Below are 15,075 nucleotides of genomic sequence, written 5' to 3'. Positions count from 1 at the left end.
TATCTGGTACATTAATACAATATAGTTATCAAAATCCAGCCACACACAGTTACAGATTTAACACAAAGAACAGAAATGGAAACAAAGTATCTGCAAAAAACGTAGCTCCTGTTGTCACTGGCTAAGACATTATATTTTAAGTCTTAAGTAACTACTTTAGAATAAATAATCTGAAGATACAGAATCTTTAAATATCATGATTTGTAATGAAAGAGGTTTCAAAATCCGACTTTCTTTTTGATTTAAATATTTAAGCTATGAATCAATTTATATATTTGTTCTTTGGTTCTCATCAAAACACCATGATCTCTAATGCTATGCTCTTAAATTACCAATCATTTGGTGGAAAATGATAATATTCAATGAAGAATGCCTTCAAGATATGCAGTCCACCCAGTCCTACAGATATGTAAAATTGTATCCTCTAACAAGCCAGATTATCAGAGCCAAGTTATTGTTTTGGGCTCTTTGTGTTATGCCAAAAGCTTATAGAGACGGATGTTAAAAGCAACACACAACTTGCTACTACATTTACTGCAGGGATGATATAAATGACTATCAACTCATTTACAGAAATAACTGAAGATATACTTGTTGAAGATATAATTCATTCTTTACATAGGGTCATCTTTAGATGGCCCCTTGAAGATTACTATCCATACCAGACACTATGAAAAGCTCTGTTTCTCATGGAAAAAGAAAACAAAAACAAACTAATAAACACAGAAAACAGTCTGCTCTTATTTTGTAAACATCGTACATCTTATAAAGTACTTTTACTTTTGCTACTGAAAAGATGAGAGTCAAATCTGTGGTCCAACTCACGCAATTATATAGAACTTGATATATTTTGTGTATGGACAATGACGACTTTATCATATTTTTCAATTTCAATGTAATTAATTACATTACATTGTAATTAATTACAAAATTACATTACAATGTAAAACACACTCATAGGGAAAAAAAAGAATGAGAAGAAAATATAAACTCTTCATAACCCAATGGTACAAAATAATTACTGCTGAACTATAGCCTTCTAATTCTATGCATATGTACACACATGCAAACACTTTTAAAAATGGATCACACTGTACATGTTACATTGATTTCTGCTATTTACACTTAAATTTTCACAATCTTTTCATACCATTAAGTATTATACTTTATTTTAAATGACATGTTAAAATACACAGATGAATCATTATTTAATACCCAATTATTAGGCATTTATTGTTACCAATTATGAGCTTTAATGTGTTAATAATGATCAGCTTTGTGTATATCTTTGGTTATTTCCTTAAGATTAATTCCGAGAAAAGTAATTTTTGAGGCAAAAGATAAGCATTTTTTTTAGACAATATACACATTCTGCGAAACTGCTCAAAAGAAAAGTTGTACCGCTACAAGAAAAAAAAAATTTGTAATTACCTGTGGTGATGGATATTAACTAAACTTATTATGGTAATCGTTTCACAATATATACATATATCAAATCATTATATTGTACACCTAAAACTAATACAATGTTATGTCAATTATATCTCAATTTTTAAAAATTAATAATTAAAAAAAAGTTGTACCACTTTAATCTTTTACTCCTGGTTTATGAGGTTTCCAATTTCTCCACACCCTTAACCTCAGTGAAAATTATCACTTATAATAAACTTTTGCAAATCTGACAGGCAAATTTCATTATGTATTAAGAATATTACCCCAGTGTCTATGACATCCGTTGCAAATTTTTCATCCCTTTTACCATTTCATTTTCTTGATAGCTCTCTTCTGGACACAGAGTATATTTTAATTTGTACTGAGTCATACTCAAAAAGCCACTTTATTTGTTGAATCTTTATCCTTGTTCTTTTTCCTCTGTTTAAAAATCCAACTGCATTACCTATAATCTTCCTTAAAAATTGGTTTTTGGGGGGCTGGCCCGCTCTGCTGTGGCAGCCCGGGTTCGCCAGTTCGGATCCCGGGCGCCCACCAATGCACCACTTGTCAAGCCATGCTGTGGCGGCGTCCCATATAAAGTGGAGGAAGATGGGCGTGGATGTTAGCCCAGGGCCAGTCTTCCTCAGCAAAAGAGGAGGATTGGCAGATGTTAGCTCAGGGCCGATCTTCCTCACCCAAAAAAAAAAAAATTGTTTTTTTGGATATAACCATTTATTTATAAATATTCATTAGCAATAAGTGTTCATTCATTCAACAAATCTTATTGGTCCAATAATAAAGTACCACATGCAGATGGCAGAAAAGTAAAAGGTACACACGACGCTTCCAGAGTTGGTGTTGCTTTATGCTCATCTTTTTTATTTATTTATTTATTTTATTTTATTTTATTTTTTTTTGTGAGGGAGATCAGCTCTGAGCTAACATCTATGCTAATCCTCCTCTTTTTGCTGAGGAAGACTGGCTCTGAGCTAACATCTATTGCCAATCCTCCTCCTTTTTTTCCCCTAAAGCACCAGCAGACAGTTGTATGTCATAGTTGCACATCCTTCTAGTTGCTGTATGTGGGACGCAGCCTCAGCATGGCGGAAGAAGCGGTGCGTTGGTGCGCGCCCAGGATCCGAACCCGGGCTGCCAGTAGTGGAGCACGCGCACTTAACTGCTAAGCCACGGGGCCAGCCCCTGTCTGTCCTTCTTAAATAAATGCCAACAACAATATATTGTCTTCATTTATTCAACAAGTATTTGAATGCTTACTGTAACTTTCACAGTTTATACAACTCTTACACAACCTTTATTTTATTTAATACCCTCAAGGATGTTATGAAGAATCAAGGCCAGGGTCAATTTAAAAAGTGGGCAAATATACCCAAAGAAAGTGAAAGCAATCTTCAGGAGCAATCATTCTCCTTCTGCCGGACACTTGGTGCCTCTACCCCATCCCCCATACACACAATTTTTCATTCTTATACATAGAGCCAGGTATATATTGAAATAAGTGGAATTTTTAAACTACTATGACTAAATAAAAATGTAAGGTACTACTGAGGGAAGAGTAAGTGAGAGGGAGATATTTCCTCCTGTCTACTGCATTCTATCTTTCCCAGACCATTCCATGTAGTTAACAGACAAATCTTAGCGACTAATTATTTTGCAGGCTGATGGCTAAGCATAAGCTTTGTCTTTGGGCCAAGTGGTTTCATTGCTAAGTGTCTGTTAAGAATGCCCAAGCACAGATATACTAAGTTTGCTGTGTACGTGTGAAACACTGTCCTACCGAAGTCAAAAATCAAGTCTCTTGGGCCAGCTGAAGGAGCTTCTAACATGCTGAAAACATGGACACTTAATACTGAGTTCATGTTCAAAGTGTTAGTGCAGTGTGACTGTGAACTTCATGATCTCCTTACCTGATTTCAGGTGTAACAATCTCTGCTGCCAGACTATCTGAAGATTCTTGACTTCCCAGAGGCATTAACCCTATAAATATACAAACATGAATGCAAGCCTAAGAGAGAACACAACCATCTCCTTTAGTTTCTATATGAAACCCTACTTTGAGCATTAATTTTAACAGCTAAAATCTTTGTTTTAGTTGAGTAAAAGACCGTGTCAGAGTTGGCTTACATTATTATTATATCATTTGAACAATTTTTAAGTGTACAACTGAGCAACAGTAAGTACATTTACTATATTGCGGAACCATCACCACTCTCTGTCTCCAAAACTCATCACCCAAAACATAAATTCCATAACCATTAAGCAATAACTCCCCATTCCTTTCTCCCTTAGCCCTTTATTTATTTATTTATTTTCCCCCCAAAGCCCCAGTATATAGTTGTATGTCATAGCTGCACATCCTTCTAGTTGCTGTATGTGGGACGCAGCCTCAGCATGGCTGGAGAAGCAATGCGTCGGTGCGCGCCCGGGATCTGAACCCGGGCCGCCAGCAGCGGAGCGTGTGCACTTAACCGCTAAGCCACGGGGCCGGCCCTCCCTTAGCCCTTTATAACCTTTATTCTACTTTCTGTCTGTCTCAATAAATTTGCCCATTCTAGACACCTCACATAAGTGGAATCATACCAATATTCGTCCTTTTGTGTATGGCTTACTTCACTTAATATTTTGAAAATTCATCTATATTGCAGCACTTATCAGAACTTCATTCTTTTTTATGGTCACATAATACTCCATTGTGTATATATACATTTTCTTTATCCATTCATCTGTCAATGGACACTTGGGTTGTTCCCATCTTTTGCTATTGTGAATAATGCTGCTATGAACACTGGTATACTAGTATCTGGTTGAGCCCTTGCTTTGAATTCGTTTGGGTATATACCCAGGAATGGAATTGCTCAATCATATGGTAATTTTATGTTTAACTTTTTGAAGAACCACCAAACTCTTCCACCGCATTTTACATTCCCATTAGCAAGGCAGAAGGGTTCCAATTTCTCCACATCCTCAACAACACTTATTTTTCTTTTTTGGCAATAGCGATCCTAATGGGTGTGAAGTGGTATCTCATTGTGGTTTTGATTTGCATTTCTCTAATGACTAAGGATATTGAGCATCTTTTCATGTGCTTATTGGCCATTTGTATATCCACTTTGGAGAAATGTCTATTCAAGTCATTTGTGAACTGAGTTGTTTTTTGTTGTTGAGGTGTAGATGTTCTTTATTTATTCTGGATATCAATCACTTATCAGACATATGATTTGCAAATATTTTCTCCCATTTTGTGAGTTGCCTTTTCACTCTGTTGATACTGTCGTTTGACATACAAAAGTTTTTAATTTTGATGAAGTCCAATTTATCTACTTTTTCTTTTGTTGTCTGTGTTTTTGGTATCAATTCCAAGGAATCATTACCAAATCCAATGTCATGACAATTTTCCTCTATGTTTTCTTCTAAAAGTTTTATAGTTTTAGCCTTTCCATTTAGGTCTTTGACCCATTTTGAGTTCATTTTTGTATATGGTGTAAGAGTTCAACTTCATGGTTTTGGATGTAGATATCCAGTTTTTCCCAGCACAATTTGTTGAAAAAATTGTCCTTTCCCCCATTGAATGGTGTTGACACTCTTGTTGAAAATCAGTTGACCCAATATATGAGGGTTTATTTCTGGGCTCTCTATTCTATTCCATTGGTCTATATATCTGTCCTTAATGCCTATACCACACTGTTTTGATTATTGTAACTTTATATGAAGTTTTGAAATTAGAAAGTGTGAGTCCTCCAACTTTTTTCTTCTTTTTCAAGATTGTTTTGGCTATTCGGAGTCCCTTGAGATTCACCATGGATTTTAGGATGGGTTTTTCTATTTCTGCAAAAAATGCCGTTGGTATTTTAATAAGGACTGCACTTAATATTGTAATCTTAACAATATTAAGTCTTAAATGAACATGGGATATCTTTCCATTTAGGTTTTCTTTAATTTCTTTTAGCAATGTTTTATAGTTTTCAGGGTACAAGACTTTTGCCTCCTCGGTTAAATTTATTCCCAAGTATTTTTTCTTTTCGATCCTATTGTAAAGGGAATTGTTTTCTTAATTTCCTTTTTGGATTGTTCATTCTTAGTGTATAGAAATATAACTGATTTATGTGGGTTGATTTTGTGTCCTGAAATTTTGCTGAATTCATTTTATTAGTTCTAACAGGGTTTTCTGTGGAATTTTTTAGAGTTTTTGACATACAAGATCATGTCATCTGCAAACGAGATAATTTTAGTTCTTTCTTTCCAATTTAGATTTTTTTTTGCTCTAATTGCTCTGGCTAGAACTTCCTGTACTATGTGGAATAGAAGTGTATAAGTAGCAGTAGTAGGTATCCTTGCCTTGTTCCTGATCTTAGAGGAAAAGCTTTCAGTTGTTCACCATTGAATATGATGTTAGCTGTGGCTTTTTCATATATGGCCTTTATCATGTTGTAGAAGTTCCCTTCCTAGTTCATTGAGTTTTTTATGATGAAAGGGTGTTGGGTTTTGTCAAATGCCTTTTCTGCATCGAGAAGAAGTGGTTTTTTTCCTTTCTTCTATTAATGTGATATATGTACTACACTGACCTCTATATCTATCCTTATGTGAGTTTCATGCTGCTCAATTACAGTAGCTTTAGAGTTAAGTGTTGAAATCAGGACATGTAAGCTCTCCAACCTTTTCCTTTTTGAAATTTTTTTTGGTTATACTGGCTTCTTTGTATTTTCATATAAATTGTAGGATCAGCTTGTTAATTCCTACAAAAAAGTCTGCTGAGAATTTGATTGGGATTGCATTGAATCTCTAGACCTATATGAAGAGAACTGCAATCTTAACTATAGTGATTTTTCCAATACCTGAACATGGAGTGACTCTCCATTTATTTAGATTTTTAATTTATCTTAGCAATGATTTATAGTTTTTAGTGTACAAGTCTTGCATTTCTTTGTTAAACTTATTCCTAAGCATTGTATTGTTTATGATCCCATTGTACTTCCATTTTCAGATTATTCACTGGTTGTACACAGAAATATAATTGGTTCTTGTACACTGATCTTACATCTTGAGACCTTGCTGAACTCATTTACTAAATCTATGATTTTTTATATCCTCCTTTTAAATATGGATGCCTTTTATTTCTTTTTCTTCCCTGATGGCACTGGTTAGAACCTCTGATATCACAGTGAATAGAAGTGGCAAGAGTTAACATCCTTGCCTCGTTCCTGATCTTAGGGGAAAAGCATTTAGTCTTTCATCATTAAGTATGAGGTTAGCTGTAGGTTTTTCATAGATGTCCTTTACTAGGTTGAGGAAGTTTCCTTCTTATTCCTAGTCTGCTGAGAGTGTTTATCATGAATGATGTCACCTACTTTTTTAACTTCATGATATAACATACACATCTCTCCATGTCAGGCATATATAAGACATATCTCATTTTTTTTTTTTAAGATTTTATTTATTTATTTTTTCCCCCCAAAGCCACAGTTGATAGTTGTATGTCATAGTTGCACATCCTTCTAGTTGCTGTATGTGGGACGCGGCCTCAGCATGGCCAGAGAAGCGGTGCGTCAGTGTGCGCCTGGGATCCGAACCCGGGCCGTCAGCAGCGGAGCGCTCGCACTTAACTGCTAAGCCACGGGGCCGGCCCCATACCTCATTTTTTTAATGGCCCTACAACATACAGTTAAATGAGAATGCCATTCCTGTACTGCTGAACTTTTAGGTTGTTTCTAAATTTCATTATTATAAATAATGCTTTAATTCATTAAGGTAAATTTTTAAAGCAAAATTGCCAGGTCCTGGGTATATACATAAAGAAGGTTAAAATATATAGGTACATAGGTAGCAAAGAAACAAATGTCGAAGTTTACATAAGATGTTCTCTCTTTTCTTGATGATACAGGAAAGGAGAGAGAGTTAAAGCATTAAGGTTCAGGCTAGATTCTTAAAATTTTGGAAAAACTCACATACAGTTGATTAGAGATATGTGAAAGGATTGCCAGGCAGCAATGAAGATTCAATTATGATTAGAAGTGATTTTTTGGGGGGAAGACAATCAAGAAAGATATATAATTTTCTCCAAAACCAAAATAAACAAGTGGGACTACATCAAACTAAAAAGCTTTTGCATGCCAAAGGAAACCATCAACAGAACGAAAAGGCAACCTACTAAATGGGAGAAGATATTTGCAAATCATATATCCGATAACAGGTTAATATCCAAAATATATGAGGAACTCATATAACTCAACAGCAAAAAAAAAAAAAAAAAAAAAATCTGATTAAAAAATAGGCAGAGGACCTGAATAGACATTTTTCCAAAGAAGACACACAAATGGCTTACAGGTACATGAAAAGATGCTCAACATCACTAATCATTAGAGAAATGGAAATCAAAACCACAGTGAGATATCGTTTCATTGCTAGAATTGTTATTATCAAAAAGATAAGAAATAACAAATGTTGGTGAGGATATAGAGAAAAGGGAATCCTTGTGCACTGCTGGTGGGAATGTAAACTGGTGAGCTACTATGGAAACCAGTATGGAGGTTCCTCGAAAAATTAAAAATAGAACTACCACATGATCTAGCAATTCTACTTCTGGTTATATATGCAAAGAACATGAAAAGACTACCTTGAAAAGATATATGCACCGTCATGTTCATTGAAGCACTATTCACAATAGCCAAGACATGGAAGCAACCTAAGTGTCCACCAATGGATGAACAGGTAAAGAAAATTTGGTATATATACACACACACACAATGAAACATTATTCAGCTATAAAAAAGAAGGAAATCTTCTTTGCAACAACATGATGGACCTTGAGGGCATTATGCTAAGTGAAATAAGTCAGACATAGAAAGCAAAATACTCACTTATACGTGGAATCTAAAACAACAACAACAAAACCCCAAAAAACACAAAACACGAAAAACAAAAAACCTCAAGCTCATCGAATACAGAGAACAGACTGGTGGTTGCCAGAGGTAGGGGGGGTAGGTGAAATGGGTGAAGGGGGTCAAAAGGTACAAACTTCCAATAATAAAATAAATAAGTCATGAGGATGTAATGTACAGCATGATGCCTATAGTTAATAATACTGTATTTTATATTTGCAAGTTGCCAAGAGAGTAGATCTTAAAAGTTCTCATCAGAAGAAAAAAAAATTTGTAATTATGTACGGTGACAGATGTTAACTAGACTTATTGTGGTGATCATTTTGCAATATATACAAATATCGAATCATTATGTTGTACACCTGAAACTAATATAATGTTACATATCAATTATATCTCAATAAAAAAAGAAACAAAAAGGAAGATATATAATTTTCTTTAGCTGGCCTTGGTAATTTGGAATAGAGAAAAAAACTTTAGGCTATCTGAATTACAGTTTGACAAGCTGGTCCAGAAATAGGTCAAGAGGGTTAAGGAAAGATGGTGGTGATGAGAAGGACATAGTTAAAATATTAGTTGATATGCAGGCTGGGTAAGCTGGAAAACGAGGCCAGAGTTTATCAATAGAAACACCAGAGTGGGGTTAAAGGTGAAATGAAGTAAATGAGCAGGTTTGGTAGAAGGAATGAGGAGGAGAAAAAGGAGATTGTAGTCAGAGGGAAAGAAAATTCGAGTTTCAGGTAACTGAAAAGCCAAGGGCTGGTTACTCGAGTGGGCGTGAACAAACTGTGGAGCCCTCCTAGCCACCAGTCAGGCTCCCACATCCCCCAGCACGATGACGAAAGAGCAGGAGAGGGTAAACCTGGAGCTGAGTGCTGCTCCTTTTCTGTGACAAGAGCGGTTTTCTACTTTGGATAAAAGTCCCTAATGGATTGATACCCACCCCACACCTCAGCTGGAAAAAAAATCACTGATTTACAAAGTTTAATATACTTTTAAAGTGGTGATGAGAAACTTTCCAGGTTTATTATTAACAGAGCTTATTTAACAAATTGTCATGCTTTTGATCTAATAAAACTCAAATATTTAAATATAATTAAAATATAAAGTAGGCAAGCAAATCTGGTCTCATAACTATAGCCTATTTGCCATAAAATCTGGGTAACAGTTTAAAATTTGTATCAATTTCATGGCCTCTTCACCAATTTTTCATTTTCATCTATTGGTGCAATCATCTTAAAATGAATCTAATATTTTTACTGATACTATTAGAAATAAATAATCTTGCTTGGGCTCCTGAAATGCTTTTACCTTGAGTTGTGAGCTGCCCTTCTTGGGCCTGTACACAGCGAAGCTCTTCAATGGTTTCCTTCAGAGAATCCCTCTCTGTTCTTAACCTCTGGAGGGACATTAAAAACAAGGAAAGTTAGCTTTAAGATTTATGAGTTTATTCATCAGTGGTCTTTGCCTTACCTAAGAGAATGATAAAGAGTAGGGAACATGGACATGTTTTACCTTTTGATCTATTTCTATAGAAAGATCATAGAAGAAAAAGATTACAACAATTTTTTTCCATTTAACAATACTGAACATGTATTATGTGCAAGGCAATATGCTATCCACAGTTAAACATAAGAAACAAAACTGTCTACTCCATCCTTAACAATAAGTACCTTATTACGTAAATAACATTCTTTTTATTAAACATAAAAGATCAAAGATTTTAAATATTCATAAATCATGACAAAGTAAAAATACTTTTAAAAGATTCAAAGTATGCTAAACAAAAAGAATTGTGTCCTCTGTATTAATCATACAGAAAACAGAAAAGTTACATAAATTCACAGAAAGTCACGAGCAGAACAATGTAAATGAGGCAACAGTAGTAGAAAAGATAAATACATACAAAAGAAATTAGAATGGAAGTAAAAACATTCTTTTAATCTTTTATTTTAGATCTATTTCTGCAGCACAAATGTAAATCTTCTGTAATTTAAAAATAAACAATCTTTAATTTTTGAATTTATAAAGAGAAGGAATTAATGTAGTCAAAACATGAATTAAATATCATTCTTATTTTTAGCAGTGCTCAAAACCAAATGCCTAATATATACTCACATCTTTTTCTTTTTGAAGACTGTCAACTTTTTCTTTTAGTCGCTTATATTCAAAATCTAATTTATCTGCTTTTTTTGATTCTTCAGATAATCTATTTTGCAGTTCTACTACCTGATACAGAAAGGTATCATTAATTTTTGTAATTTGAAATGTTAGAAGTTATCATTATTTTCTTCTACAGAGCTATGAAAACTTCCCCTTCATCAAATACTCAAAAAATATACATGATACAGCAGCCTAACCCAAAGAGAGAATTAGGAACAAAACTCTGCCCAGATACTATGGGTTTTGAAACCAGATCATCCAGAGTAACAGTGTTCAAAATTATAAAAGAACCTACAGGATTTCCATTTCCTGTAATACAAATAACTGCATAATCTGAAACCCTTTTAGCATAAAACAAAAGAAATGCCAGGGGAAAAAAATCTAATTGCATAGTCAAGCTTACAAGAAAGTAAGGGAAATCCTCAGGGGCTAAAACTGGAGCGGGAAGTTTGGGTGGAGGCTATGGGTACATTGAGGCGCCAATTGCAAATACCAGGAACGTAGAGCTTTGAATTTAACGAGAGACAGGTGGTAAACTTCCATGGCCTCTAAAAGGTAGTGAGTCAGCAACCAGGTGGGTTAGGGGAAAAAAAATCCGTCAGCTGGAAAAAAAATCAATAGGGAATTTGTTTTAAAGTAAGTGCTCTGGGTTTAAAAAAGTGTAACTTGAAAATCTGTAGCGATGGCCTGCTAATACATGAATTTGTGTTTGACTTTTTACCACATGACTTGTCTGGCAAATCCTAAGACAAGCAATTAATTTAAAGTAGTCCTGGTTGGTAATGCTGTGGAAAATCTGCATAAGCAAAAAACACACTGTCTGGAGGAGGAACACAACCTCAACACAGGCCCCCCAGTATTTCCAAAGATAAAGATGAGCCAAATGAAAGAGCAAAATCTAAAATTACAAAAGCCATAAAGAAATAAGCCACTATGAACAATAGTCAGCAGAAAAACATTAACAGCAATAACAACAAAATAGTAGAATAAGACCTCCAAGGATTTCAGATTGGAATGATCAGGTATCAAACACTAGGTTTAATACTTAAAGAAAATAAAGAAGAAAATCTAAATTATGAAAGGAGTAAGAGACCACCAAAAAGAATCAGACAGGTTTGATAGAGCGCCCAAAGAGAACCTGTAGGAAGAAAAACATTATTGTTAAAAAATAAAATATATTAAGCTCCAGATCAGAAACAGGTAGAGAGAATTATTATATTATGTAATTTCACTATAATATTTCTAGATGGAGATTTCTTTTTACTTATTTTATTTGTAATTCAATGTTAACACTAACTCTGATGTCCTTTATTGGTTCTGAAAAACGTTCAGCCATCCTTTCCTTCAAATAATGTCTTCCTACAATTCTTTCTGTTCTCTCCTCTGGAACTCTAATTAGATCATTTCTCATTTTAATTTAATACCTTTTCATCTCATTTATATTTTCTTTGGGCTACATTTATTTTGGATAATTTCTCAGTCCGTATTCAAGTTTACTAATTCTTTCAACTTTGTTGTCTGTTGAAAAATTCCATAATAAAATGTTGGGAAAAAAATGTACCCACCAAAAAAAACCCTGCCATTCAGAGTGTACAGGGCTGTTCCACTAAAACTTCTCCAGCTCATTTTACTAAGCTAGTATAATTTTGATGCCAAAATCAGATAAGGAAAGTATGAGATAGAAAACTTCAAGTGAATCATAGAGGCAAAATACTCTAAGTAAAAAGAACAAAGCAAATCTAACAAGGCAAAAACAACAAATAAATCCACTGTAACCAAATGAAGTTTATCTCAGGAATGCAAGGATGTTGTTTAAGCATAGAAAATCCATTAATATAATTCACCACCTTAATAGAAAGGAGAAGCAGCATAGGAGTCTCTCAACAGGTGTAGGGAAAGTAGTTGATTAAATTCAACATCGCTTTAAGATAGACACCCTAAGCAAATTAGGAATACAATGGAATTTCTTTATCCTAATAAGAGGTAGCTACAAAAACCTAGAGGAATCCTTAAAATACACTGGTAAAAATTTTAAAGCATTCTGTATGAAATCAACGAGAAATGGTTGCCTACTATTATAGCTTCTATTCAAAGTTGTATTAAAGGTTAGAATGCTGATTAAGAAGAAAACAAGGGTATAGAGTATAAAGAAAAAGGAAACTGCTTTTATTTGTACACCGTATGACTTCTGACAAGAGATCCTACAGACATTATTAGAAGCAATATGAGAATTTGTCAAGGTTGCAAAATCAATGTAAAAAAATCAATTTCATGGGGCTGGCCCGGTGGCGCAAACGGTTAAGCGCGCGCTCCGCTGCGGCGGCCCGGGGTTCGCTGGTTCGGATCCCGGGCGCGCACTGACGCACTGCTTGGCAAGCCATGCTGTGGCGGCGTCCCATATAAAGTGGAGGAAGATGGGCATGGATGTTAGCCCAGGGCCAGTCTTCCTCAGCAAAAAAAAAGAGGAGGATTGGCGGATGTTAGCACAGGGCTGATCTCCTCACAAAAAAAAAAAAAAAAAAAAAAAAAAAAATCAATTTCAATCATATAAATGAGCAACGAACTGAAAACGGAAAATGGTATCCTTTCTTTTTCTAATTGCATTACAAAAACCAAATAGATAAAGTACCTAAAAATAAATATAACAAAATATGTGTGCGATATTTAGAAAAAAAATTATAAAACTTAATTGAAAGACACCAAAGACCTAAACAAATGGAAGGATATTATATTCACTGACAGGAACATTCATTGTCATAAAGATGTCAATTCTCCCCAAATTAATCAACAAATTCAATGTAATTCCAATTCCCAAAAGTTCTGGGTATAAAGGTTTAAGAACAGACAATTTTGAAATAGAACAAGGTGCGGGTGTCTGCACTACCAAATATCAAAATCACTAAAAATCTATAAATAGTAAGACAGTAGGGTATTGGTGTAAAAATAGAAAAACAGACCAAAGAAACAGAAGAGAGTGCCCAGAAGCAAACCAACACATAACACAGAAACTTCAGATATGAGGTAGAACTGCAGGTCACCGTGGAAGAGACTACTAAATAAACGCTGCCAGGCTGACTGGCTGCCCACAGACAAAGGTATCAAACGGATCCCTAACCTCACACCTACACAGAAACCAGTTCCATGTGGACTGAAGACCTAAATGTTCAAAGCAAGCTTTAAATCTTTATTAGGAAAATAGAGACTAGTCCTACATCTTTATGTAGGAAATGACTTCTTAAACCAGATATAAAAAGCACAAATCATAAAGAAAAAGATACTTAAAGTTCATTACATTAAAATTATCAATCTCAAAAAAAATAAAAGGACAGGTCACAGATTGGTGGGAAATAATTGCAACATGTCTAAGTGACAAAAGATTAATATAAAGAATATATAAAAAACTTTCAGAAATCAATAATAATAATAATCCAATTTTAAAAATGAATAAAAGATAAAAACAGGCAATTCACAAAAAAAAGTGATCAGTAAATATATCTGTAATTAGGGTAGTGCAAAGTATAATCATAATGAGACACCATTTCATGTCCACCCAATTGGCAAAATTGCAGGTCTGGCAGTGTTATGTGGTGGTGATGATGTAGAGCATCAGGAACTCACACAAACTTCTTCTTGGTAACACAATCACTCTGGAGGACAATTTGGCCGTATCTAATTAAATGAAGATACTCTAAGGAAGAAATTCCATATAGGTGTAAAACTTTCAGATGTGTGTAGAAGAAGTTATGTCCAATTCTATTCATAGTAGCATTTCTTGAAATATAAAAAAAGTTGAGGGGCCAGCCTAATGGCGTAGTGGTTGAGTTCACACGCTCTGCTTCTGGTGGCCTGGGGTTTGCAGGTTTGGATACGGGCACAGACCTACACACCACTCACCAAGCCACACTGTGGCAGGCATCCCATGTATAAAGTAGAGGAAGATGGGAACGGATGTTAGTCCAGGGCCAATCTTCCTCAGCAAAAAAGAGGAGGATTGGTAACAGGTGTTGGCTTGAGGGTAATCTTCCTCACACACACACAAAAAAAATTGAAAAAAAAAAAAAAAGTTGAAACATCCTATATGCCCTTCAACTGAGAAATGGATAAACTGTGGTATAGTCACTCAACAGTAAACTATACAGCAGTACAAATGAATGGAATAAGCTATACTGATCAACATACACAAATCTCACAAATATACTGAGCATAAGTGAATTGCAGAAGAGCCCTTTCACTATATCATTTATATAGTTTTGAAACATATCAAAAAATAAATTTTATATATATATTTCTGAATAAATATATACAGGCAGCTAAAGAATAAAGATGCATGAGAATGAAAATCACAAAACAGCAGAGTGGTTACTGTAATGAAGAGGGGAATAGTATGTTTTATTTTTTAAGCATGGATATCTATTGTATTATTCTTTTACTTTTGTGTAGTTCTTAAGTATTACATAATAAATTAAAAAATAAAAAACAATAAAAGGATCTGCTATAGAGACCAATCGATAACCTCTGGATAAGAACTAAGTTTCATAGGTAAAAAATAGAATACCGTGAAAACAAAACTCAGTAGATTTTTGGT

The 15,075-nt window shown here is 34.5% G+C and overlaps 1 protein-coding gene across 3 annotated transcripts in view; it reads right to left on the bottom strand.

Annotated features, from left to right (window-relative positions):
• The window catches only part of HOOK3 (hook microtubule tethering protein 3), a 99,106-nt gene that overhangs the window by 20,843 nt on the left and 63,188 nt on the right, over nucleotides 1-15,075 (bottom strand). For all 3 annotated transcript variants that reach the window (XM_058525314.1, XM_058525315.1, XM_058525313.1), the window contains 3 exons: nucleotides 10,446-10,556; nucleotides 9,639-9,726; nucleotides 3,360-3,429 (listed from right to left, as the gene is read on the bottom strand). In XM_058525314.1, the coding sequence (XP_058381297.1) occupies nucleotides 3,360-3,429; nucleotides 9,639-9,726; nucleotides 10,446-10,556 (269 nt within the window). The remainder of the gene's footprint in view (nucleotides 1-3,359; nucleotides 3,430-9,638; nucleotides 9,727-10,445; nucleotides 10,557-15,075) is intronic.

Source organism: Diceros bicornis, chromosome 29, assembly GCF_020826845.1.
Source record: "Diceros bicornis minor isolate mBicDic1 chromosome 29, mDicBic1.mat.cur, whole genome shotgun sequence".
NCBI lineage: Eukaryota > Metazoa > Chordata > Mammalia > Perissodactyla > Rhinocerotidae > Diceros > Diceros bicornis.
The sequence above is the reverse complement of the archived record's forward strand: the minus strand, read 5'-3'. Positions and strand labels throughout refer to the sequence as shown.